Source organism: Zonotrichia albicollis, chromosome 16 (assembly GCF_047830755.1).
Source record: "Zonotrichia albicollis isolate bZonAlb1 chromosome 16, bZonAlb1.hap1, whole genome shotgun sequence".
Lineage (NCBI taxonomy): Eukaryota > Metazoa > Chordata > Aves > Passeriformes > Passerellidae > Zonotrichia > Zonotrichia albicollis.
Window position 1 is genome coordinate 16,403,936 of NC_133834.1, and position 27,251 is coordinate 16,431,186.

Below are 27,251 nucleotides of genomic sequence, written 5' to 3' on the forward strand. Positions count from 1 at the left end.
AATCTGTATCTTAAAGGAAGAACAGCAATTCCAGCACTGCTGCTAAGTCTTATATTGAAGGCATTCAGGATACTGAGTGGGGTTTTCCGGCAGCCAAGATCAATGTGTGAGAAGAAAGTGGTGTGTTCATGCGTGCTGCACACTAAAAAAGTAAACCACACATTAAAAAGGCTGACAATGCTCTTAAGACTAATATGGTGCATCTCTTGAAAAAAGATAGGGGCATAGGAGTAAGTAAGAGGTAGCTGATTAAGTTGAGAAACACTGGCTTAGAAAAAAATACTTGATCTCAATTCAGCTGTTAGAAAAGAGAGGTGGCTCCTGGTACTAAAGTGATTTGGGGGAACTAGCAGAGCAATTAAACCACTTATTACAAGGTACAGGGTTGCGAGCTTGTACCCAAGGGTTGTGTAGCACAAGGATCAAGCTCGTTTCTGTTTAAGGCCCCCACATATCAGTTTCTGTGAGGCCACAGAGCAGAAGAGGTGACAAGAATGCTTGAAAAATTACGGAATTGGCTTTGTTGGACGGACAGAAATTAAAGACGCCACCACACACAGCAAGTCATCACGTAAACGATGCAGCTCCGCCATAGCCAACCACATACGGCGTCTCCCCCTGTCTGGGAGAACGAGCGCAAATCATGTTCCAAACCCGCCACTTCCTGGTGGGGCTCCGCGGGGCTAACGGGGGATACAAATACAGTCCGAGGACAGCGGCAGCAACGGAGACCTTCGGTTTCTGCTTCTTAAGGGGAATTATATCAAGGGAACCGCTGTTTATTGGGGGGTGCTGCAGCGCCCTTTGCTGCTCCGGCGCAAACACGGGCCCCGCCGGGGGCGGCAACCACCACCAGAGCGGCCCAGCAAAGAGACGCCGCCCCACGGGCCGCCACCTGCACTTCCAATGACGCGCTCGGCACACGGCGCTGCTTCCGACACTTCCGACGATGCGCACACCGAGCTCCCGCGCAACGGCCCCTCCACACCCACGGCGGGGAAGCAGCCGCGGAAGCACCCCGGGAGCACCCGGCGGAACGGACGGCAGCGCTCTGCCCCGCCCCGCGCGCCCATGGGAGCCGCCGCCGTCCCGGCGTCGCGGGGGGGGGGGGGGGGGGGGGCGACTGCCGCTGACAGCCCTCCCGTACACGTGACGGACCGTCTGCCCACGTGATGCGCCCGCCCAATGGGCGCGGCCACCGCTCCCCTCCCCCTGGTCGTGCTCCCGGCAGCCCCCGCGCGGCCCGGCCGGTCCGTGTCGGTAAGATGGCGACCGTGAGTCTGAGGCTCGGAGATCTGGTGTGGTGAGTGGCGGCGCAGGCTGGGTGGCGGCCGCGGAGCATGGCGGACTGGGCACCTTTAGCGGGATCAGGCTGCGGCTGCGGAGACGCAGGCGGGGCTGTAGCCGACCCTGGGAGCGACGCGGCGGGAGCCGAGTCGGTTTGGGCCGCGCTGGGCGCTGTCAGCCCGCGGTGACTTCGGAGAGCGGCTGTGGGCAGGGTGGGGCTCGGCAGGGCAGGGCAGTGCAGTGGTGGAGCTGCTGCCGGGTTGCGGGTATCGCCGTTGCCGTCCCTTGGGCAGTGTGGGAGGAGCGGCGGGAGGCAGCCCGGAGCCAGGGCACCGGGCGGGCGGGAGGCGGGCTGGGCTGGGAGCCGGGCCGGCACTGGGGAGGCTGGCGGGGGCGGCGCATGACGGAAGCTGTGTCAGATGGAAGGATGAAGGAAGCGGGACGGAAGGACGGGCGCTGCGTGGTTCCCTTGTAAGCCCGGGCTCACCTCCCGAGGGATGCGAAAAGGGTTAGAGATGGAAAGTGTTTATGGAGAGCCACGCACCGTTTCTTGGCAGTGCTTTAATGAAGCAACACAACAGTCCAGCGTTTCCTTGCAGGTTGGGGTGTCCCTGTGGAAACCCCCAGAAGCCGTTTCCCCTTGTCACTGCGATCTTACCCTCAGATAGTCAGAGCTGTGATTTCGTGTTTCCTGATGGGGAGAAGTGAGAGCATTCCACCGCGCCCTGTAAGCTCTGCTTAAGTGCATAGGTTTCGCTGTGCTGGATGGGCTAGGCTGTCCTGCCAGAGCTCAAAGAAGTAGCTGATTTCCAACACGTGAATAAATGCATGCATTTATACTGATAACCCAGATAAAAAGAAGGCTGTGCTTCAGACTGTGACAACTGCAGCTCTCATCTGAAAAATTTGCAGTGCTGGGAAGTTGTCTAATTTATATAGCAAAGTAAGTAAGGATTAGTTACTTTTAGCATATGTATTTCAGATGAGAATTTGGGGAGTGTTACTCTCGGTGCTGGAATGCAGATTATCCTGCTTTAGTTTTGTACATGACAGCCAGGTGCTGTCCCTAGAGCTGTCGCAGGGAACTTTTAACAACAAGACAGCGACAGCAGAAAGGGTTGGCTGAATTTTTTTCTCAGTACAGTCATGGAAGCATTGAATATGAGACATGGTCGTGGTCACAGCTCTTGGCAGTGTTGCTGCCTGCCCCTGGCTTCTGTGCAGCACTGCCATCTCAGCGTGCTGCGGTGCCACTTGCTGAGAAGTTTTGTGTCAGGAGCTGTTGGGCCCCACAGGTTCTTTGCCCGTCTCTTGCAAGACACTTACTAATGGGGTTTTGTGAGTACTGCAGCACAAGTCAGTGACAAGGGTGAAATAAGGATAAAGCTCTCCAGGAAAGCTGGTGAGCTGGGGGCTAAAACTAATGTCTCTTCCTCCTCTGTGATTATTTCTAGTATTGCCTAGTTTTCATAATGGAAACATTTGCAAGTGTAGAAGTCGTAGTGCCTTTCTTCTATGGGTCTTCATACCTTCAGTTAGTGTGGTGGTGAGCACTTGAAAAAGTGATAATGGAACACCTGTTGAGGGGATCATGCTATTAATGCCTTTCTGCACGAATCAGAACCTTAGCTTTCTGTGCTGGGAGTTGGTGGCTGATCTGCTCACCAGCTGCTCTAGACAGGTAGATAGAAGTTCTTAACCTGAACTTTGGTCTCATTGCATTCCTCAGTGTTTTTTTCAGCTCCATGTGAAGAAATCTCCACTCTTATGGTGCTGCAGTGCCTATTACTCTTGTATCTTGCAGACTGTGTTACTGATACTCTTCTCTTCAGTTCTGGCAGTCCAGCAAGGTCAAACAGACTGTCCAGAGACCTGAGTTAGGTGCAGATGTCAGCCATGTGTCCTGCCTTGAACAGAAGGTTTTGACTGCAAACTGTAACTCTCTTATTATGAAAAGCGTGACATAATATGAAAAAGTAGGCATTGGGATAGTTAGTTTTTTCTCTAGTTCTAGTGCCTAATAATTTCTTTTTTTTCTCTAGGGGGAAGCTTGGCCGTTACCCTCCATGGCCAGGGAAGGTGAGGTTTGTTTGTATTTATTGTTGCTTTTTTTTAGTTTTTCATGGTTTGTGATTTTTTTTTTGGTGTGGTTTTTTTTTGTGTTTTCCTTTTGTGTAAGGAAAGCTTTGCTTGAAAGCATTTCAGTTGTAGATTAATACTGGTTTTCTTGTTTGTTCTTTTACACATCTACCCCACAAATCTAAAGCGTGAGCTAGTTTAGGGCTTTATTTGATATGTTATCTCAGTCTGTCAGTAAGAGCTGGTAGTTCATGTGGAATGAAAAGCCAACAGAGAGCCAGCTCTGGAACTGATTGTGTTTCCCAAATTTAGTTGTTTAGTCCCTGTCACTTTCTGCAAGACATGTTTCTTTTCTTCTGTAGTAAGTTGGCTAACAGTACAGTCTTAAGTAATGGAAATAAGGAGTCTGGCGTCTCAAGATACTGTTTTAGAGCTGTCGTTTTTGAGAATTATCTAGGGTGGTTTGATCCTACTTCTGGTTTGGTTGGGGTATTTTCAGATGAAAGATTTTTAAAAAGGAATTTTATATGCCGTTTGTATTCCTTCTACTTCTCAGAAAGACCTTTCTTTTATCTTACATGTTGTATGAGGGCTAAGCATGCTGAGGTAAGTTTGAGTCAGGTAAAAGACTAGTCAATGTGGCTGACAACTATAAACATTTGGTTATTGGGTCAGGTTAACACCAGGGTCCTCTACAGGTGTCACCTTGTAACAGAATGATAGCTTTTCTCCTTACTAGCATTTTAAAGTTGATAAGCAATTTATTCTGCGAGTAAAGACAAAGTTTAAATTCTTAAGATTACCTAAGTGGAACAAATTTTTATTAATGCAAGTTATCCTCCTAATCAGATTTTTAAAAAATCTATAATAGCTGAAGACTGGGTGGTAAAATCACAAAATTTGTCACTATGTGCTTTTTAATTATGATTTCTAATCACCTTTAGATTGTTAACCCACCTAAAGATCTGAAGAAACCTCGAGGAAAAAAGTGCTTCTTCGTGAAGTTTTTTGGAACAGAAGATCAGTATGTACCTCCTTGTTTTCATCTGGGGAAAATATTGTACCACATAACGTGGATCTTTTGTGGAAGAAATATTTACTAATATTACAGTGCAATGTAGCATTGTAAAGGATTCCCTTTGAACCACACAATAAAAGAAATTCAGCTGTTATTGCATGCTATATCTGCTCACTGAGGTGTATGAAGGGTATAAAAACTTAGCTTTAGGAATTGAGTTGCTGTGATAGCTCACCACTTTTAGGTGTGACATGACTGTGTCAGGTTTTAGCATGTAATGAGAAAAGTACAGCTCAGAATATTTCTTTTTTTTTGCTGCCAGAGGAATAAAAGTAACTATATAATTGTCATTTGTGAAAGAATATGCTGTCCTACATGCTGATTGAAAACATTCTAGCCGTGCTTTTGTAAGACTTCACAGTATAAGAGAGCCAAAACTGTTTTAGAGTTCCTTTTTGCAAAGCAGAATTTAATGATTTCAAATGTGAGCAAAATCATAGTTGTCTTAGATTTAAATGATTACAAACTAGGTAAAAAAACCCAATGAAAAAGGCCCCTGAGAACTTGGATGTTTTGTGAAAATGAAAATTATTTTGATAACTTTTCAGTTTTTCTCTCTATTTTCTGCTATTAAGTCACGGAATAAAGAAGAAAATTGCAAATATCTGTGGAAGACTAAAAACCCCATTACTTTTAGGAAGAAAGATGACAAGAACTGAGGCCATTTGGTGAATGGCTCTTAAGGAAATTATTTTTCACTGCTAAAATATTTTTGCATAATACTAAAATATTTTTCCATTAAGAAATGAGGTCTAAATTTGATGGTGGAGTATTGAATGCCACATAGTAATGGGAATGTTTGGATCTCTAGTAATTTGAGGCAGGTGAAGGTTGATTTGAGGCTAGAGAATGTTTTTTGGTGGTGTTATTAAATATGATTATTTGAGCTAATAAATTCGGAGTTGAAGTGGATTATTTCTGTCCTGATTATTTGTTTTCAATTCTTGTATTTCACATTGAATCAAATACAGATTTTTTTGGTATTAAGACAAATGGTCAAATATCTTGGATACTGTAGCTGAGATTAATAACATGATTGCAAATGAAGAGTTCAGAGCTGCAAAATAATTGGGATTTACTACAAGATTCTAGAGCTCTGCCTAGGGCAGATTTGGTCATCTGGCACAGTGAAGTAGTATGGTTGTTGTAGTGTAGCCCCTTCCCCACATTTCCAGCTTGTGAAATTTAATCATATCATGCTAGATAATCAAGAATTAGAAATTTACTTGCTTTGATTGGTACCTGAAAATTGAATAGAAATAAAGACTATCACCTTTCTTTCAAATAATGTTGATAGAGACAAGAGACAGAAGCTTGTGTGCCTCTTCTGTCCTAACTTGGAATGTCAGAAGGATGTACTGGTTAGAGTTGTGCTGTTCTAACCAGTGTGTTGCCTGAGAAAGTTCTCATATGTTTGATTGTGTTTGAGCATAATCAGCCAAATCAGGAAAAAATAGAAATTATTTCACTTCATATGTGAAGATGAAGAGGAAATCTTTTGTACTTCTTTTGTACAAGTAAACTAGTGGGTTTGGCAAATACTTTTTTCAGGTATGTGTATAAACAGCACTTTGAAGGTAACTGAGAGAATGTCACCACCTTATGAACAGCCTGAGGAGCAGCAGAGTGCAGAGCTGTCACTGTTCAAGGGGAGATGAGGAGTGCACTTACTCTCTAGTGCATATAGCTTCTTTTTTAGCACCTCACTTCTTCGGCCGTGTTCACACTGTATGATGGCATTTCTGTACCATGGATCCATTGCTGCAGCTCTTGTATTACTGCCTTACCCTTTGAGGTTGAACAGGAGAGGATCTGGTCATCAGCTGTTTACCTCTTGTCCAGTGAATAGAAGGCAAAGGCGATGCTGATTTCTGAGTACAGTCCCTCCTGTGAACTTCTGAGGGTTGTTGCCAGCCAGTCTGTCAAGAGGCAGGCGGTGTCAGACCCTATTTTAGACTTACTTCCTTCTAGGGATTCTTAGGTGTCTTCTGTGGCCAGAAATGCGCCTGTTCCAGGCTGGGTGCAAATTGTTCCCCACTGACTCATGTGGCTTTGGTTTGTCATACTAAAGCTTAAGGAGAAAAATGTTTAGAAGTAAAAATTGATGTGCATGAGCAGAGCAGAAGGGTAAATAAAAACATACTGATGAGTTTGGCAGTGGTTTTGGTGTAGTGTGTAAGTTTTGTTTTTTTGTGAAATTATGGCTAGATCAGGATACAGCACAGGGGAAATGCATTTTCCTTTTTCTGCAAATTGAATATTACCGTGTACTAGGCCTTTGCAATGATGCAGTGACTAAGGAAATAGATTAACTGGAAAGCTGTGAGTACTTTTGGTCCAACATACAGAGGTGAGAGCATGAGTGCATTCTGACTGCTCTAAATCCTGGCTTTTGATAAATTTTCTACAGAGCACTGTACTCCATGTGTTCTGTTGGTGGTGTTAGTTTCTTTTACATTTGAAGGAATGGGTTTTCTGAAAGATAAGGATTCTCTACCCATGGAAGCAGATTTTGCTTATGTTTAAACTGTGAAGTACATATATGCTTTCCCACAGTGAAAGCCACCTGATGTTCATAGTAGTGATGAAATACCCATGTCCTGTTCTAAATGATTGTGTGCAATTAAGACAATCATGCAATGTCTCTTTATTACCTTGTTCTCCAAATTGATAAGGTGTTCTTTCTAGTCTGCCTAGGAGTTGTTTTTCTGAGTGTCTCTTCTTAGGGCAAGTCACATTAAAAGGTTTCTCTGTCTAAAATCAAGAACAGTTGATGTTTCCTGCCCATAGACCTGACAGGCATGTAACAACATCATTACAGGAATCTAAACAAAAATTTTGATTTAGTTTAGAAGTGGAACTTAGACCTCTTATCTGTGCTTCTAACTGTGCTTCTCAGATAGTATTTAAAATCCCTGTTTATTTTTATCTCCTACAGTTTTGTTGTAGGAAATCTTTGTAGATATTTCAGTAGTCAAGTAAGAACTTTTATTTTGCTGTGTATGTACATTTATTGCTTTTAGTAGTTAAAACTAATAGACTGGCTGGCCTGCAAGTCTTTCTTGGTGTGTGCCATGCAGTTAAAAAGTTTTACATTTTTTAGCCGGCTTAAGAATCATTATGATATTTGTTAAAACTTAAGATATAATTGCTTTGAAGGTATCTTTCCAGTGTGATTCTATAGAAATACTAGTGATGGTCCTGCAGCCCTCAGAGATGTGTGTACAAACACAGCCATTCACCTTTCTTCCTCCTTTGGTATTCCCTGATAGCCAAATGGACTTGCAAGTCATGTATATCACAGTCTTAACAGGAAGCTGTGACAGCCCATTCTTCCTTACAGCCTTTTGTAGCATCAGTGTGAAACTAAATATGGTGGGGTCAAGGGGCACTTCCTGATTTTATATATTAAGGGAAAAAATGGAGGAAGCTTGCAGTCAAAGATGAATGTAATAATTTGCAGCCTCTTTCCATCAGGCACAGTAATTTTAACACAGCGCTCATTACCTTTCCATCCCCCATGTCCTGTTCGGATGAAAGCACCTACCTTTTTCTTTTGCCACTGTTTTCCCTGGTTTTCAAGGAGAGAGTAAATTCAGGATGTAGTCTTTCTACATCCTGTAGTCTTTCTGAACCTGAAATGTTCTTTCAGGTCCTGACATGAGAAAACACTTGCTTTAAATTTGCCAGCTGTTGGAAATACACCTTAGTAATCTGAGGGTCTGGAGGGATGGGCTGAACTGATGGCGTGGGTGAACTTGTGTTCCTGGTACTTCTCAGTGAGGCTGATTATCCCATGCAGAGCTCTGTGTTGCTGTAGCAGAGCCAGCTGGAACGTTGTTCAACATCCCTGCAAGCACAGTACCATAGCTGTAAATCACTACAGACAAAACTCTTCTGTCTCGTACTGAGGAGGTATTTTTTTGCACAAATTTGAAAAACATAATACTTAAATTTCCTTCAGTATTGCCCTGCTTCTGGATTTCTTCTAAATATCCCTTCCTTTATTCTAGTATGATATAGTCATTTTTGTATTTTTTTCCTAGGAGTTTATGTCCTAAGTTGCAGAGTTTAGTTGAGTTACTTAATTTATGAGGGTTGGGATGTTCCCTTTTAACAAAGGAAATCTGTCTTGATTTGTTGTATGCTCACACACACTGGCCTTGTAAATAACTAAGAAATTTTCTTTTGATTTTTAGAACTGGTTGTGTTAGCATTTAGTGTGGGCATCTAAAGTGCTACAGTCTAAAGCAATAAATTTTTTCCCAGACTGCGGTAAACAGAAATCTGGAGATACAGTGCTACTGTTTTCCATCCTTAGCTATATGGTTTGCAAAAAACGAAGATTGGTGGATATTCTTCCATCTCATTTCTGCAGCTTATCATTAGGAGTTCGTATCTGTAGACAGGAAGAGAATGGCTGGAATGGTGAAGGTTTGAAGATCTCCTTGCCTGTGCCATGGATTTCAGTCTGGTGTCTCTGCATCTATCTGTGCCACTGTTTCCGTGTAACTGCAGGTCACTTTCATACTTGTCTCTACTTATTCTAACTTTTGCCTATTGTTCATGTTAATAATGTGGATTTGAAATAGGCAGTGGTTTTCTAAGAGTGGTATTTTGGAGACGATGAGGAACAGTGTGAAGAAATGAAAAGAGAAAGCCATTGCTAATAGGTATTTTTATTACATCTTTTCACTTTGCATGTAGCCCATTCTTTAGAGTTGCTGGGTGACTGTGCAGCAGTATGAATGCAATGTCATCTTAAATATGACATCTTCAGTGTCATCACTAATATTCTTTTCATGCATTGATTCATTGCTGAATCAGGAGAGAAACAGTAATTAATTTTATATGTTGTATCCTTGAGGCTGATCTAAATACTGGGCTTATTGGCCTTGAGGGTATTGAGATCTTGTGTATAAACATGAATAGTTTTGTTTGGTGAAAAGTTCTTTAGTTTTCAAGTGCTTGAAACACTGCATGCAATTGGTTTGTGGACATTGGTGTCAAAAGATACTCCTCTCTTATGGAAGGTTGTCCAAGTAGGTGATGCATAAAAAAACTGGAAAGGAAAAGACCAATTTAATTTTTTCCCTGCTTTTTTAAAGTTTATTTTTAACTGAGGCAGCATTTAAGATTGTTTTTCACTTATTAGTTTGTCTCTGAGATCTCTAGTTCTTTGTCCTGGTGGATCACAAGTGCCAAGATACATCTTTGAAGCTAGGAACCAGAAAAAGCTTTGTACTTCGGGCTTTCTCCCTACCAAAGGAAAAAGAATGAGAAAGGAAACTAATGAACCTGTGCAGTGAGGAGTGATAGGATGTGCAGAAACCTAAGAGAATGCCTTGAGGGAAAATAACTTATTTTTATTTAGAAATTCAGTCCTGCAACAACATTTAACATGTTTTTTTTATATTGTGGTCCAAAGTTTGGTTTCCTTTATACATATAATGAAAGGCTTCTCATGAGCTGGTTCCCTGTGGTACACAGGGATGTTTGTCACTGTTTGTCATACAGGCAGGCTTTACAGTGTAAGATAATTTTAAGGTGTGTTTCACAGTAATGCCTGGGCGGCTGTGAGAGATACCCTGAATATCTGCTGGACTTAGATTCTAGTCTGAATGCAATGAATTGTATTATTATATAATAAGTCAGTTCTTAAAAAACCAATGTAAACAAAGTGAAAGGATTCATCTTTGCATGCCAGAGCACTGGCTTCTTTGGAAAGGATGCTGGCATTTTCCAGTAGCTTCTAGCAGGTATTGTCTCTGCAAGTGAGACCCAAAATGTTTCATTCTACTTTATTAAAGTTGATTCCTGATTACAAGCAATTTACAAACAATTGCTATTGCCAGTGAGGAGAAAAGTCTTAATATTTTTTAGTTTTAGAGTTTATTTTGTGGAGAGAGGAGAAACAATCAAGATTCAACAAAGCATTGCAATTATTTTTGTTGTTTTAGTCTTCCTTTTCAGTTTAACTATACAGTGTCTGAAAATGCAGCCTTTAAATCACCTCATCTGCTTGCAGAAGCTAGACTGCACTGGGGAATATTTAAAACCTTTATACGTGAATAGTCTTATGTAACGTAGGAATACCAGGGGCCAAGAGAAAGTCTGATTGCTCCAGTCAGAGGCAAAGGAAATAGTTATTTTTTCTCATAAACAAAATTATTGTTTTCATACAGAATACCTGGGTACATCAGAAATCAGTTCAGCAATGAGCTGTTGCTTTTGTATTAACTCTGTGGTCATCTCTATAGTGAGAATGCATAATTTTGGAGCTTTTTTCCTACAGTTTTTTAGACACCTGTATGCTCAATATATTTGAACCAGGGATTGATAGCTGAGAATTGTTAGGTGAACTTTACTCTCGAGTAGATTAGTGGTATTGCCTACTTTACCTGGAAGTGTGGGTCTGTGGGTGTTCCTCATGGTGAAACGAGTGCAGTCATTGGGCTGCCGTTGTTTTAAATGCGTCTTGTGATCACATCCAAAAGCTGTTTTGTCAGTAGAGAATAATGCTTAAAGGGGGACAGTGCTAGAATGAGAGGACATAAAACTTAAGAAGTAACAAAAGTGCCAGAAGAAAATTCTCACTGAATTCAGTAATAGCAGCCCTTCAGTTTCTAGATAGGAAGTGAGTTTGGGCTGTTGTCATTAGTAGAGCTGGAGGAGAAAATGTAGCTGTGTGTTTCTCAAAGCAGGAGGATTTAGAGGGCTGCGGTTTGGAAAATATAACTAGCTTCTTTTTTTGTTTCAAGTGCTTGGATCAAAGTGGAGCAGCTGAAGCCTTATCACCCTCACAAAGAGGAAATGATAAAGATTAACAAGGGTAAGCGCTTCCAGCAAGCTGTGGATGCTGTAGAGGAGTTTCTTAGAAAAACCAAAGGCAAGGACCAGGTGAGTGGGTTCTTTTTCACTGTGTGCTTTAAAACAGGTTTTGGCATGAACGATGATTAGATGCCTTGTTATGTGAAAGGAGTTTGTTGTCTCTGGCAAGTTGAGGAGGATTGGGTTTTCCTTCCTTTGGGATTTATTTCCGATCCTCTGTTCTTCCCCGTTAAATCTTGTTTGGTGGGGAAAAGTGATTATTGGATTATTAAATGATGAAGAAACTGAAGAGGCTAATTGATCTACTTGTGATGATTTTATAAATCAGTCTTAAGTATTTGGTATCAACTAATCTTGTCTTTAGTATATTGGAAGTGCAAGCAGTCCTGGCAAGTCTTCAGGTGGCCTGTTCTGTTACATGCTTACTTAAACTGGTGTGTTTTTGCAGGAGAACTAACCAGGAACTTCATTCACCAACTCCAAAGGTCTAACAGATACGTAGTTTTCAAGTTACTGTGCTGTTGTTTTACTTGATAGTAATCAGCACGGGGTCCTTCACATCCTTGGTTTTGCATGAAAATCATTCCATCTCTTCTCTTCTTTCCTTACCATCTTCTATTCTATAATCTCTCAGGCGTCTTCCCATAACTCCACTGAAGAGAAGAATCGGCGTAATTCCAGTGAAGAAAGAGGCAAGCAATCTGCTGGTGAAGAGAAACGCAAAGCCAGTTTGTCTGAAGGAAAGGTGAAGAAGGGCACAGGGGAAGGAAAAAAGAGGGTTTCTTCTGTCTCGTCAGAGAGAGGATCAAAATCACCCTTGAAAAGAGCCCAGGATCAGAGCCCCCGAAAGCGGGGGCGTCCACCCAAGGATGAGAAGGTTTGTGTTGTGCATGTCCGCCAGTGCCCGTGGACTTGGCAGCTGGACTTGAGGTCTGACTGGCACCTTGACTAACAGGCCAGCAGGAAGAATCAGTTCAGTATCCCTTTTTTTTAAGCTTTTTCATGTTGCTACTTCTAGACCATTTGGCTGCCTGATACCAATTGGCAAGCATATTGTTGATTCTTCCTGTGATTTTTAGCAGTTAGTTGCTGTGAGTGGCTCTGTTTGTATCTTTGAGAGGGCTTTGAAAGCTGTATCAGGAGACTCCATTCTTTCATCTTGTCATCCCTCGAGTTCAATTTGTGTGGGAAGGATTAGCAAAGAGATATGGGTCTTCATCTGGCTCCTGACTTCTCCCATCTCATCTGCTTCGTATGATCAGGTGATAAGTAGTTGCTCAACTTCAACCTCAGTACTCACAAAGAGTGAGATATCTTTAAGGGCTAGGGCTTAAAGAAGAAATTCATAGCCTGGGGAATCCACCAGAAGAATTGTCTTCATTTCAGCTTCTGTGCTTTAGGATATGTTCCCATCATCCATTCTGAAGGAGCCTTAATATTTTATTCCTACTACTTCCCTGATATTTCTCTATGTTGTGGCAGCACTTTTGTCTACCCTCATATAGAGTTCCAGCCTTTTTATTATGGAACTCACTGTTGCGGTCTAGATCTTCCTATTCCAAATGGATATTTATTTTGGTGGATTATTACAAGTCATATCCTTCATCAGTGACTAAACCTGAAGACAACTGGGAGACCTCAACTGAAACACCGTATAGCAACGTGCTTGCTCATCTGTGCTTCAAGGGGATCACGATGTGCTTCACAGTCTTTTCTTTCAGTCAGGATGCAAGTCAAGATGGTGGTCCTTGCTCTCTGGAATTGTGAATGGATTGGCCTTCGCTGGCTGAACAGCAGACTATCTTGATGTGGTAAAATGAAGCTGATCATCTCAGATATTAGCTGTGAAGGCATCATAGAGTAGAGTCATAGCATATCCTGATTTGAAAGGGACACACAAGGATCATCAAGTCCAACTCCTAAGCGGTTAAAGAAAATATTAGCTCTTTTGTAGCACTGATGCCTGTGAAATTACGCTGCGTAACAGATCCCATCAGTTTCTTCTATTGAGGGAAGTTGGAGGAGGAGAGAAATGTATGCATATTTATAAATTAAAACTAATAATTACAGAACTTGTCTTGACTGATGCAGGAAAATGCTTCATTGGCAACATAGTTTTCACTTTTCTAAGTGTCTTCCTATAAGCATGTTGTGTCTCCACATATTTCTGTTTAAATAAGCCACAGGACCTTTTTTTCACTTGCAAAATGATTCTGTGTCTTTGAGCTAGATTCATTCCAAAATTAATCAAAACTAATGGCTGGGAGAATTCTGATTGTGCTGACACATTGCATGCATAGGTTTTACTGTGTTATTTACCTTAGGACATCAGAGTGCTTTGAGTGAGCTAATTGTGGTAGTTGACATTATTTTACTGCACCTGACAAGCAGACTGGTTTTAAAGTTGCCACACAGTGGTGGCCAGCTGTGTGATAACTTCCTGGCCACAAACCAGGAAATTAAGCAGGATGAGGTAGGAAAGTAAGCCTTACAGCTTCTTGAAAGTGGCATATAAAATAATTGCTATGAAAATATAACAATACTGCCTTAATACTGGTTTTCAACCTATGAAATAATTTTAAAATCTTGTCTTCTTGCCTGGTTCTCATAAATTCCTCAAGTTCTTAGCCCTAGAGTAGAAAACGTTTATATTGTTGTCCTGAATTAATATGATCCTAGGATTTGTGTTTTTTTTTCTTCTGTTCCAGTCCAAATTCTGGCCTCCAAGTAATAAGAATGCATAAAAATCAAGAATCTGGTTTTTGCTGAGGTGTGCACTGTCTAAAAAGGGTCTGTGGCCATACGTGATCATTTACATACTCGTACGTTTAGGCTTATATGAATATATTTGAAGGAGCAGCAGAGCTTCATGGGTATCAAAGCGGGTTTTTTCCACACTTCACCAGCTGGAGTATGCAGGAGACTCCCTAGGCACTACAAGGTTGGAGACTGATGTCTGCATTGTCCTGCTAACCCTTGGACAGTTGCATCGTTCTAGGTTACTCCTCCAGGACTCTTACTCTGTCTGTTTTTGCAAACAGTGTTCTTCTCTTGTGCTTCTGTGTGGATGCTAAGGCATATTGTGCATTTTCAGGAAGTAATTTCGGGGGGGAGGTAATGTGACTCCATTTCTGAACCCTCATGTCAGAGGAAGACAGCACGTATTATGTAGAAGTCCTGTGCGTTCTCTTCATGTAGCATAAAAACCTAGATGTCTATAGCATATATTGATGACCTATAGCATAGAGACTTATTTTAACCTATATGTTTTGGGGATATAAAAGATAAAGTTTAATCTGCTCAACAGTAAAAGCCCCAGTATGTTAAGTGCTATCATGATACTACAAACTGGGGCTGTGGAGCTGATGGGGCAGCCCACATACCAGTTTGACTCATGGATTCTGCAAACTTGAGCAGATGTGGCTGTCAATCTTATGCTTTGAAGGTTCTCCTGATAACAGGTAGGCTATTCTATTGTGACAGGGTAGGATTAAAAGGGTTCAGACCTCTCCTTGTAATGGTGTTCTTCACTCATTTGATAAGCGTTTTGCATCCACCAGAGGAAAGTACGTGATCAAGCATGTTTGTTTTCTGCTCATTCCATAAGTGCACGAATGCAGTGATTCCTCTTAGGTATGAAGAATGGACTCTCCAGAAACCATAAATCTGGTTGAAATCCTTAGCTGGCAGTTGATGCTTTTTCTCACCTCACCTGTATTGCTAATACTCCGTGTTTAAATATGAATGCTCATGGAAAGACCTGTGAAATTGAAGGCTTTTGTAGTGCTTTCGGAGCTCTCTATGTGTGTTCGAATGATCATCATACTGTGACCTGCTCCTGAGCCAGATTTTAAGCTCTTTGTGATCCTCCTTCTGTCTCCTCAGGACCTCACAATTCCAGAGTCAAGTACAGTGAAGAGAGTGATGACTGGAACAGTGGCTGGATTTAAATGGCCGCCGAGTGTGAGCGAGGTGAGAAGCTTTACAACCTCTATGTTATGAGTTTGTGGCAGCAAATCTAGAGCCTTTTGTCTGGCTGTAAAACAGCCTGTTCTTACCTTCTTGTGTTCGAACATATTGCAGTATAACAAAGTCTAACAATATCCCAGATAGTTCAGAAGTATGCGGGGAAATGAGTTTTCTGTCTCTGTGGAACTACTTGCAGATTCACACTAAACTTGCTGTACTAATGTTTATACTTCTTGTTTCAAAAGCATTTCTGTGACTGACTTCCCAGGAGTAGAGGTGATCTGGATAGTCTCTCCGTGTCTGAATGCTATCACATGGGGTGCTTACATTTGATTTCCTTCACAAAGCAGCTTTTGAAACCCTTTCGATTTTGTTGAGTAAATGAGTGATCAGTAAAGCAGAGTAAGAGCAGTGTGATTCCAGGCTAGTACATGTGATGCTCGCTGGGGAGATGAGGGATCTGGGCCTTCAGTCCTTGTTGGTGTTAGGATGGGTTTGCTTGGCATGTGACAATCTTCAGTCAATTCTCAGAATGCTGCCTTATGGAATTACTTAGAACCTGGAAAATAAGTGTTTTCATTTGCTTGGGAGAGGAAGAAGTGCAAGATGAATTTTCTTCCTCCCATGTTAATATTGCTTGTATACTTCTTTCCTACAGATGTCCAAAAATGAGGAATTTGGTTTGAATGGCTTTGGTTTTTAGAATGAAACAAAATGTAAACTACTTAATTGAAACAGATTCCTTGTGACAGCTGATACATTTTATGTTTTCTGCCTTATGCTCTTGCTCTCATGCAGCTTAGGAGAGGGAGGGAATTGTGCTCTGGTAACTTAGTGACTCTCTCGATTTATTTCTGAGGCTGTATTTTCTCTCTTTGTAGCCTGTGAAGGACAGTGATCCACACTTTCATCACTTCCTGCTGAGCCAGACAGAGAAGGTAAGGATTTGGCAGACAGGATCATGCTGCTAGGTAGCTTGGAGTCCTGCCCTTTGCTGGAACTGAATACAAGGGGTATTCATAAAGAGCTCCAGAATTCTCTTCTTTAGGGGGTGGCAGTTAGATTAGTTGAAGTACTTCCAAGCCTGAAGATTTAGAGTGATTTAGCATTAAGTACAGTGAATAGTTTTAAGTAATTCAAGATCGTCTACCACTAGTTTTTGACAGATCTGATGTAATAAATTGTGTAGAATGAACAGGATGGACAGGAAAAGCTTTTTTTATGTTCAAAAATCCTGTTGTTTGATTGTTTTTGATGGTTGTCCTGTCAGATTCTCCATCTGGATAGGCTTGCCAGTTCACTGAATGCTGCAAGAGAACTTCCAAGACCAGAAAAGCGCCGTGTAAAATACAGCCTGTTTATCTCCTGAGAGTCAGAAGTCTTGCAGGATTTTATATTCAGCAGTGAACATCAGGAGGAAAAGGAAAGATCAAATTAAGCATAAAAGGATTTATATCTCGCTGAGGATCTGGGCAGAGCCAGAAGGATTAAGAGCTGCTAACAGTTTTATCTATACAAGCTCACAGTAAGCAGCATGGGGAGAAGCAGCCTTTGCCTTAGCATTTTTAGAAAGCCTTCTACATGCCTTCTCATGTTAACCAGAAGGTTTTGGTTCCACAACTTGCAGAGACATAGTGAGTGTAGATGTGAGGCTTCATGGCAGGCTTCAGAGAGCTAAATGTTAGGAGTAGGGATGGCCTAGGTTCTGGTGCCTCCAGAAGAGCCTGTTATAGGAACTACAGAAGGGAGTTTGCAGTGCCTTTGTCAGAAGACAGGGTGAATTGCTGGGGCAGGGTGGGAAAGAATGATCTTAATATCTTGCAATATATTTTAGGTTTTATTTTCTCCGCTTGAGGAAAGCCTCTGAGTTGTCCTGGTTTGAAGGTGGTGGTGGGTGGGTGAGCTCCCTGCTTCTGTGGAATAAGGATATGGTCTGTTTGCTCGGCAGAGTAAATCAGCACTGTCCTTCCCCTGAATGCTTTGTCTTCTCCATACAGCCAGCTGTCTGCTATCAAGCCATCACAAAAAAGCTGAAGGTTTGTGAAGAGGTAAAGCAAATCTTCATTTTGATGGATGTTTATTGTTATGAGGCGTTGCGGTTCTTCCAGAGTTGTGCATTAAATTATTTTTATTATTATTTTTCCCCTCTCTTTTCCCCACCCCCCTGCCCTTGTCTCCCCACCCCACTCCCTCAGGAGACAGGATCCACCTCCATCCAGGCAGCAGACAGCACAGCAGTCAATGGCAGCATCACACCTACAGACAAAAAGTAAGATCTCCAATGCACTTCAGCCATTTCCTTCCCAGCTCACACATACAGCCATTCTCCAACCTGTCACTGAGAATGAATAAACCTAACATTTCCCTTTAACTGCACATTGCTTCTTTCCTTGTGTGAAACTGTTTGGGGGACAAGGTGGGAGAGAGGCAGCTAAATTCAAAGGGGGCTGTGCAATACAAAATTCAGAGTAAATTCTATCCTGGATGCATCTGCAATTCGGAGTGTTTCTGCAGTTGTTTTTTTCAGTAGGTCCCACTGCAGGGTGTTAGCAGCAGTATTCCAAAGTGTTGCATGAGATAGGAAGATAAAAGGGGATCTCTCTCCATTAGTTGACTGGGGTCATTTAATAGCTCTCCTGAGCATGCAGAAGACAAAAGAAAGAGGGAGATGCGTTCTCCCATCACAAAAACTTTGCTGTGTGGCACACGAGCTTTCTGGTTTCTCCTAACACACCCATTCTCTTTTATAGAGTGAGAGAAGGCTAGCTTGAGCTTCCTGTAACTTCTGCTCTGTTCACATTGAGTTCAGGCCACTCTTGCTGTTTGCTGTTGGGGCAGTTCTCGTGGGATGCCAGTTCTCACTTGTACTGCAGGGGAACAAAAATAACAATGAAGCTATTCAGGGAAAACAGTCTCTCAGGAAAGTGCATCTCAGAGGTGGGTTGTGAAGGAAGGAATACCTCTGCTGATTTCGAGACTTGAAAATAGGTAGATCTTATTTGGGCCATATAAGGAGCCTGTAGTGATTTGCTCTGCACTGTCTAAGGGCAGAAAGAGAAAAGGCAGCATGGCTAGCTGGGAGAAGACAGGTGCTGCTGTATTGTGGCTATTTCTGCAGAATTAACTACTGGATTTGCCAGGTAGCTTTTGTTGTGGTGTTACCTTGGATATAACTGAATGCTTCAGAATCTCTTTGAAAACTCTGGGTTTTATGGGAAACTGCATGATGGGTAAAATGGTTCTTGCAGCAATATCTGCAAGAGGAATTTTTGTTGTAGGTGATCATAGGGACTTGATGGCATAGTCTCTCTTTTTTGAATGGAGGGAGCAAAATTCTTTCCAGCTTGTGGGAGGAAGGAAAGGCTGTTCTCTGGGACTGATGGTGACCTGTGCTGGTTCAATACTTCCTTTCTTCCTTTGTCTGAAATGGCAGCTGTAGAACAGGGACTAGGTCTTTGGTCTGGCATGATGCTTAGCACAGTAGTTTTAGCTAGACTTTATCAAAACTAGGATACTAATGTATTGTTCAATTATACAAGCAAACATTGTATGTGTGACTTAGTTTTAAAGTCAGAAGATTAATAATTAGAGAAGCACCTGCTCATTTCTAAGTGTGCCCTTTAACTTCAGTAAAGCAATGACTGTCAACAGAAAGCACACAAACAGCAATTTTTAGTAAGCAAAAAACCACACATAAACCATTCACCCCAAACTAACAAAAAGAATCCAGACCATCCAAACCTTTAATATTTAGGTGATCTTCTGAAATAGGCTAAAGACTTTGTTCAGGAAATTGTTACGGATGCTTGGTAAGCAAAATAAATTTCAGCTTGCTTTTAAAGCTCAGTATTTGCCCATTGTAGCTGTGGTTGCAGAAGAACATGTTTGTTTGGGTATTTTTTTGTGCTGATGATGCTCCAGTTTGCTCTTTGTCATTTCCAGCACCATGAGAAGCTAACACTGATTACTCTCTCTTGCATTAATGTTTATTTATACCCTTAGGATAGGATTTCTGGGCCTTGGTCTGATGGGAAGTGGCATTGTCTCCAACTTGCTAAAGATGGGTCACACTGTCACTGTCTGGAACCGGACTGCTGAGAAGGTAGGCATGTGCTTAAGCCTCTGCTAAACATTCAGTTACCCCCTGTATCTCATGGAATCATCTGTCAGTGGTGTCTGGGAGGGGATGCCAAAGAAACACAAGGATATGCTTGCCACCTTGTTTTGTCCTGTTTCCTATGTGCTTGTTGGTGGGCATGACTAGGTGCAGCTGTGGTCTGTTCTAGTGTGGTCACTCTTATGTCAGCAGTCTCACCCCACTGCCTTTTTGTGTGAGAGGAGAGAGTTGTCAGAAAAATTACACTTTTGTATATTACACCCATATATGTGTTGAAGAATGAGATGTAACATGCCTCTGAAAATAACTGCTGATGTGAATAGCCATGGTCAGTGTATTGTGCATCTGTGAATAGCCATGAAAATACTGCTGATGTGAATTGCCATGAGATGTATTGTGCCAAAAAGGCCAGGTGCACAGAGTTATCCCAGGAGATTGAGGGTATGGTAAGATGCAGTGCTCAGCTGCAGGTTAGTCTACATCTATTGTGCTAGTCATGTGGTAACAAGTGTTCTGTTAAAGACCTGCTGTGTCATGAGACCAGGATGGAGAAGGGCTTTATAGGAGTATTCAAACTGAAAATGGAGCTTATATTGCATTGCACTTATATACTAGACAGTGTTACTCTTTGTAGTGGTGTAGGAATATAGGTAGCTGGGGGAGATGTGGTAGTTGTAAGATGCTGTGGAATAGCAGAGCAGGAAGGGCACTGTGGTTACTTTTTTAAAAGGGGACTAAGATTTTTTTTTTCCAAGAGCAAAACATGGCTGATATGAGGGGATAGGGTAAGAAGGAGCTAAGATTTTGAAGCAGCAGCCCTCTGAAACGCACTCATCTCAGATATGCATATTCCTATTACTATTCAGTAACACATGTTGCTATGTCCTTTAACCAATTTTTTTTCCCTAAATCTTCCTTTTTTCCCCCTAATAATTTCTTGCCAAACCCACAAATTTCTTACTGTTTCACCTTAGAGTTTTATTTCTTTGTGTCTTTCTTTCAAAGTTCTTCACCACTTCTTCAGAAAAGTTGCAAAAAAGCCCTGCACACACACACGTGTGTGTGTGTAGACAAAGCAACAGAAGAAGACAAAGTTGTGTAATTAACATGCCTGTCTCCTTTGGAGTTGTGTCCTGCAGTAGAATTTTTACAGCAAAATGCAAAGAATCCATTTGCTTGGTAATTAATATTTTTCTTAACTTTGGACTTGTGCCTTTTGCAGTGTGATTTGTTCATCCAGGAGGGTGCACGGCTGGGAAGAACGCCTGCTGAAGTAGTCTCCACCTGTGACATCACGTTTGCCTGTGTATCAGATCCAAAAGCAGCAAAGGATGTAAGGATTAGCTCTTATTTTACCCCTGCTGGTTAGACTATGAGATGGCAGTCACTGAATGCCGGTTCTGATTCCTGCTAACCACAGTAGCCTGGGTCATTGTACATCCTGAGCAGTGCAGCTGTGTAAAAATAAATGTCCTAACAAAAATTAAGCATTTTAAAAATGAAGTCTTTGAGGACCGGTTCTGATAACCCTCTGGGGGTCTGCCACTGTAGCGCCAGACTCAGCTGGACTCCTGCAGAAGTGGGGTTTCTCTGCAGACACCCTATTGCTTTACCGCTCTTCTGTTCTCCACAGCTGGTGCTTGGTCCGAGTGGAGTGTTGCAGGGGATTCGCCCAGGGAAGTGTTATGTGGATATGTCCACAGTGGATGCAGATACAGTCACAGAGCTGGCCCAGGTAATCACCGAACTGAGCCTCTTAACAGCAGCAGGTGTTCATTCAGCAGAAGTTCTTCAGTTTCTGTTGGTAATAAAACTTTTAGAGGTCCTTGGGAGAGTCTCAAGTTCCAGGCAAACAAGACAAGTCTTCTTTGTCAAGTCTTAACCAGCAAACAGTGTTGGATGAGATGTTCCCTGGTGATACCAGCGAAGTTGTAGATTTGGCAGAGCTGTTACCTGACGCCATTGCAAACAGATAGCCAAATTTTGGTCCCCTAAGAAATATTTGTAGACAGGTTGGTAGTCTGTAGCAAACTCGTGAGTAAAACCCTGTCTAGATTAATGAGTGATGAAATGCAAAATCTGCCTAGTTTAAGTGCTCTGGTTGGGGAAAATTAATGCCTTCACATTTCATTCTATAGAAATATTATTATAGGATTTCTTTAGAAGTGTTCTGATTACTTCTGCTGTGGTATCTGTGATTTCTTTTTTGGCGTCTTGCTTGTTCCCCACTGCCCTAAGGCAGCATGTGTAGTTTTACAAGGAATGGGAACTGGTTTTGTCAAGTTCTAAGTAAACATGTTGTTGATGCGCTGGTGTGTAACATTAATTCGCAGAATGCAGATCACCCATATTAGTAAACATCTGGCTGAAGAGATCTGTCAAAGGCCTTTCCTCTGTGGGAAAGAGGGGAAAATACAATGATCAATCTTCTGGGGTTCTTAGGCGACATATACACCTTCAACATTGGTCCCTTGGCCCGTATAGGGTGCCATGACTAAAGCGTGTCAGTTCAGCTGCTTAAAATATACACAGTAGTGATGGGTGCTGGAGGGTCTTGCATGGACCCTTTTGGTCTTAATCACACTTTGCAGAATACATCACAATAGTGCTTTCCTCTCCTGTTGGAGCTATTTGTTCTGCTTTAAATTTCTGTCCTTAGTGGCAGGTATGCCTTAAATGATGTTCCTGCTGCTGTTCATGCACAGCTAACCAGAGATGTTCTTCTCCCAGGTGATAGTGTCCCGAGGTGGTCGCTTTCTGGAAGCACCAGTCTCAGGAAACCAACAGCTCTCTAATGATGGAATGCTTGTGATCCTGGCAGCTGGTGACAGGGGTTTATATGAGGACTGCAGCAGCTGTTTCCAAGCCATGGGGAAGACCTCTTTTTTCTTAGGTAATTGAAATGTGGAGGGCCTGATAGCAATTTCTTAGTGCAAGGACTGGGAATTTCAGCAAGGAGTCTGAGATGTATATGTCACCTTTTCTCTGTGGGCAGTGTGGGAAATTGGCTTGCTGCTCTGGAACTTGGCCAGTTTCAGAGCCTGCAGGCTAAGGCTTCTTTTTTGAATGCCAGCTTATTTTGGAGGATCTGTGATACTTTCGGTTTTAAATAATATTTTCTTATTATTTCTCCATTCCTTTGAGTGCTTGGAAAATGGAAATATTTTCTGAAGTCTTTCAGGTCAAGGGAGAGATGCCAAGTGCTTGATGACAGCAGTCTAACAGTGTCACTGCTGTGTGGGCTAGGGAGGCAGGGCTGCTACTTCTCTTCTGGAGGAATCCCAATGGTGTGTCTCACTCCCAGGTGAAGTAGGCAATGCCGCCAAGATGATGCTGATTGTGAACATGGTCCAAGGCAGCTTCATGGCAACAATAGCAGAAGGACTGACTTTGGCTCAAGTGACTGGCCAGTCCCAGCAGACCCTTCTGGATATCCTCAATCAGGGACAACTTGCCAGCATCTTCCTGGACCAGAAGTGCCAAAGTAAAGTTCTCTTACATTATTTTCTTACAGATCATTTTTACAATCTAGCAGCTTTTCAGATCGTGGCAGAAGGTAGAAAATAACAATCCCATCTTCATCAGCCTGGGATAGTGGTTATTTTAAGCATTCTGGAAATGAATGTTTAAAATACAGCTTTTCAGATAGTGGCAGAAGGTACAACATAACAATCTCATCTTCATCAACCTGGGATAATGGTTATTTTGAGCATTCTGTAAATGAAGAGCTGAGTTCCCATTCCTTCCCCTTCATGGCTGGGACTTCTGAGAATCTGAGTTAGGACTGCTTAGGGCTTAAGTCAGGATTTCATTGCAGCAGGGTAACAAGCTGCTTAGAAAGCTCACTTTGTCAGTGGGCAGTAGTGATATTAATCTGCTGTGGCCAAATGAAGATGGAGAGTGCAAAAACAGGAGAGTTAAAAGTGATCAGCAATGGAAAGAGAGATTGGTGTTGAATTACAGCCCCCTGCAGCATTGGCTTGGCTTACTTTTGTCATGCTTAATTTTGCATGGGTTCCTCTCCGCAGATATCTTGCAAGGAAACTTCAAACCTGATTTCTACCTGAAGTACATCCAGAAGGATCTTAGATTAGCTATTGCACTGGGCGATTCTGTCAACCACCCAACTCCCATGGCAGCTGCTGCCAACGAGGTAAGAGTTGTTCAGTGTTTAGATGTGTTCTTTAGCATTTATTCAACAGTGCCATTTGTCAATCAGAGACACAGATCAAAGAATTACATAATCTCTACGACAAGGGAACAGTGATTGAAATATTTTTTGACTAGGGTAGCATTGGATTTGTTTTGATTGTAGAGACGCTTAGAATGTTACATCAGGAAACACAGAAAGACCTGGCATTTTCTGATCTGCACTTGGATTATTTGACGTCCTGTGCGGTTCTCTGGTTGCAGTGGTCAGCAAAGGAGTTTTTCTGCTGGGAAAAGGCTTCACACAAGAGCAGGCTCTGATCCTTTTCTGATTTCTCTTTAGGTCTATAAACGAGCAAAAGCCTTGGACCAATCTGACAACGACATGTCCGCAGTGTACAGGGCCTACATCCATTAGGCTGCACCCTTCTTACTGTTCATACGATGATGATTGATTAATATTATTATGATACTGGGTTTTAACTCTGGACCAGTCCATCTCTGTCTTTCCATTTCCTTTTATACACAAACTTTGAGACCTGCTGTGGTGAGCCTTCCACTGTGGCAGGAGGGGGGAGGAGGGGGCTCGGATTGTTGCAGTCTAATTAGAAAAATCCATGTCATGCACTGACAGTCGTGAGATGAAACAGCGGCAATTGTTCAGAAGCTCTGAGGCAACTCTGCCAGAAATCTGCTGCTTGGCTGCTTTAATTTTCCTCTGTTTGCTAGTCCAAGATGCTGTTTCTAACAATCCCTTTTCTTCTTTGCTGTGAAATAATGCAAGTGCTGGACTCTCTGCATCAAGGGGACAGGGTCCTTGGTCCCAAGTAAGGTGAGGAGCATGCCTGCTAATTAGCCACTGTTAGAGAACAAGGCACCTCCCATGGAGGAGAAGGGCAGTTCCAGAGGGTAAGGGGAGTTGAGTGTAACACTGTCTTGATTCAGTTTCTTTTTAGACTTCCACTTCCCCACCTTGATGGAGGAATTCCTGTACTGTTAAAGATAACACATTGCATCCATGTCTTCCCCTGTACAGACAACTACAGCTTAGGGAATACAAACTGTACTGAAAATAGGAGAATACGTATGTCAATGAGACTCCTGAAAGGTTCATCATAGCCCATCCAAAACATCATTGGAAAGTAACACCTTTGCATAGAAAACTGCAAGACAAACATAGTGCCTATAAAACTGGGCTAGAGATTTTACTTGTTCCTGGCCTTAGCTTATGTTATGTTACTACTTGTTTGGTTTTTTTTAACCCTTGTAGTCAATAATTACAAAGGTGTCTTGGATTGCAGCAGTGTCACAAGCAGAGTGGTGAGTCTGAAAAGGGAGAGAAGAATGATCCAAGAGATTGAGATTCCTGAGCTCCTTTCCACGCTCTCTGGCCTTTGCATGGTTGTCACATCTCTCAGCCTGTTTGCCCATCTATAAAGGTGGGTGATGGTTACCTACCTCACAGGGATACTTCTGTGTACTGCCTAGTGATCTTTATACATGTCAGGTTTTCCATACATGTTCTTAGTGTTACTACTTTGGGTACAAGATGGCACAGCATGAGCCTTCTCCCTGTATCTGTGAACTCTGCTTATGGCCAGATACCAACTTCTAGAAAGACCAATAACTGAGATTGGGGAGGCTAAGACCACTGCTGAGCTTTAGTCTAGAGATGGGTGACATGAACTGCAGATGCCAAGGCTAGAGAACAGAGATTGTCTCAGTGTAGATAGCAGAGCAACCCAGAGTCCAAAGGATGCCTGTCACAAAAAATGCACGGGGTGTGACTTGGTTTTTGGTTTGTTTGGGTTTTTGTTGGTTTTTTTTTTTTTTTCCAATTCTCAGTATTAGCCTTTTGGGAGTGTTCTTGCATTTTAAATTTGAGTGTTAGAAAAATGCCAGTGAGAAACTTTGGCCAAAATCACTTCTCAAGTGGTACAATCTCCTTCCTCCCTTGGGCTGGGATTCTGAAAGGAAAGAAGACAAATTCAATTTAGGTTGTGTTCCTGACATCTGCCCCTGCCACCTTATTTTTTTTCCTAGGAACGTAACGGCTGTGTAAGGAAATTTTCCCTGGGTTAGGATTTCTTACCAGTCCTGCTTTGTGCAGCATGTGTGTATGGTTCAGGGACACCTTGTTAAGAAAGAAAGAAGGAAAGTGTCACATACTCATTTTGTCACATACTCATTGAATCACAACATCTAATGCCTTATGCTGTAAATGTTACTTTGAGTATTTCACCTCCTGTGATGACTGTTCCTTGTGGGCTAATGCTGTATTCTGCATTACTTATATCCTATAGTGAACACCTGGCAACAGGGCTGTCAGACCTCACTGCCTCTTGGCCACTGTGTGTGGGCAATGGTAGTTCTACACCTGTGTTCCTTTGCAATGCCACTGCCATTCTGTATGTAGGTATTCACGTTAAAGGCATGTAAAATTGCCAGCATAGCTAACCATTGACCTGCTTTGGCACACTGTTCTTCTCCACTCAGAACTCCACAGTTAGCACCTGAAGTCCTTTGTTAAACATACTATAGTAAAAAAAAAATCTCTCATATGAATTGTGCATTGTGGGCATCTGAGGGAAGTTGTGGGTTTGGAGGCAGGAAATGAGACTGATGGAAAAAATCTTTTGGGAGGAAGAAGGCGGTACTGTCCCGTGTGCAGAGCCAGTTCAGTGGCGTCCCCCCCTGTCCCTGGTGTCTTGCGCCAGAGTGACCGTGGATGGTGTGAGCAATGGTAATGGAGTATCTTTGTTAGTTTGTGGTGCCTCTGGATACAGAGAGAATGCCAAAGGAGCTCTCAAGTCCTGTGACAGGTATTTCATAATGAATTCAAAGGACCAGTCCTAAGGCAGCTCACTGCTGCAGGGTTTGTTTCTAGAAATACTGTAGTTCCCAAGAATGGAGATGGTTATTTCTGCGGGAGTGGCAGATGTGGACTAGTTAACACTGTAATTTATCCTGGAAGGGTCTGACTGCAGCTTTCAGCCATTGTGGGTAGCTGTAGAGTGGCTGCAGTGCTGCCTGGACAGCTGTACAGTCACAGGTGTGCCGAGGAGACCAAAGAGCTCTGATGTAGCTCTGAAGAGGAGGGATGGAAATGGGGGAATCCAGACCGTTCCAGATGCCAGTTGAAATTGCTGTCAGTCTCACTCAGATTCTTGTATTTATGTCTGTAGCCTCTGAATGTGGATTTGAGTCTGTTCCTAGGCCTGGGATTTGAGGGAGGGAAGTGGGGGAAGCAATGGATTGAGAGATGCTCTAATAAAACTGGCTAGTTAAATGTTGTCCTAATATTGTTGACAATTCTGTAAAGTTTCTTTTCATGAAGATTTTAGAAGTTTGCTTTTTTTAACTCCCTCCTTTTTAAAGAGAAAATGTGACACTTGTGAAAGCTTGTAAGAAAAGCAGTTTCCTTTTTCCTCAATGATAGATCACATAGTTCATTAAGGTTGTGAATTTTTATTTTCCTGCCTTGTTTTTAATTAACATTTGTCATTCAGAATAGGATGTGTGAAAATGTTTAAATGGCAAAGATTTTTTTTTTTGTGCAATTAACAAAGCTACTGGCAAAAAGAATAAAACTTTTCTTGGTAACTGAATGTTCTTGTGGCATTTTCTGAAGCCTGTCAGAGCTGTCTTGGGGCATTAAGGAAGTATGTGTTCCTCAGAACACTAGAAACTCAGAGCTGCTGAAAACCAAGTCATCTGAAAACTGAGTAATCCTGAGAGCAC

At 42.3% G+C, this 27,251-nt stretch overlaps 1 protein-coding gene across 3 annotated transcripts; it reads left to right on the forward strand.

Moving 5' to 3' along the window:
* The first annotated feature begins 1,147 nt into the window (after positions 1-1,147).
* Positions 1,148-27,113, forward strand: GLYR1 (glyoxylate reductase 1 homolog). 3 transcript variants are annotated; one of them, XM_074553292.1, is made up of 16 exons: positions 1,148-1,303; positions 3,330-3,366; positions 4,311-4,390; positions 11,206-11,344; positions 11,910-12,152; positions 15,161-15,247; positions 16,126-16,182; positions 17,242-17,292; positions 17,440-17,513; positions 19,247-19,346; positions 20,584-20,694; positions 20,998-21,096; positions 22,092-22,254; positions 22,666-22,845; positions 23,390-23,514; positions 23,854-27,113. In XM_074553292.1, the coding sequence occupies exons 1-16, from the start codon at positions 1,173-1,175 to the stop codon at positions 23,926-23,928; spliced, it is 1,752 nt and encodes a 583-aa protein (XP_074409393.1). In that variant the 5' UTR covers positions 1,148-1,172; the 3' UTR covers positions 23,929-27,113. The 3 variants fall into 3 exon arrangements, with proteins under 3 accessions (XP_074409393.1, XP_074409394.1, XP_074409392.1); XM_074553291.1 differs by having other exon boundaries at positions 1,149-1,303; positions 20,995-21,096; XM_074553293.1 differs by lacking the exon at positions 11,910-12,152 and having other exon boundaries at positions 20,995-21,096.
* The last annotated feature ends 138 nt before the right edge of the window (positions 27,114-27,251 follow it).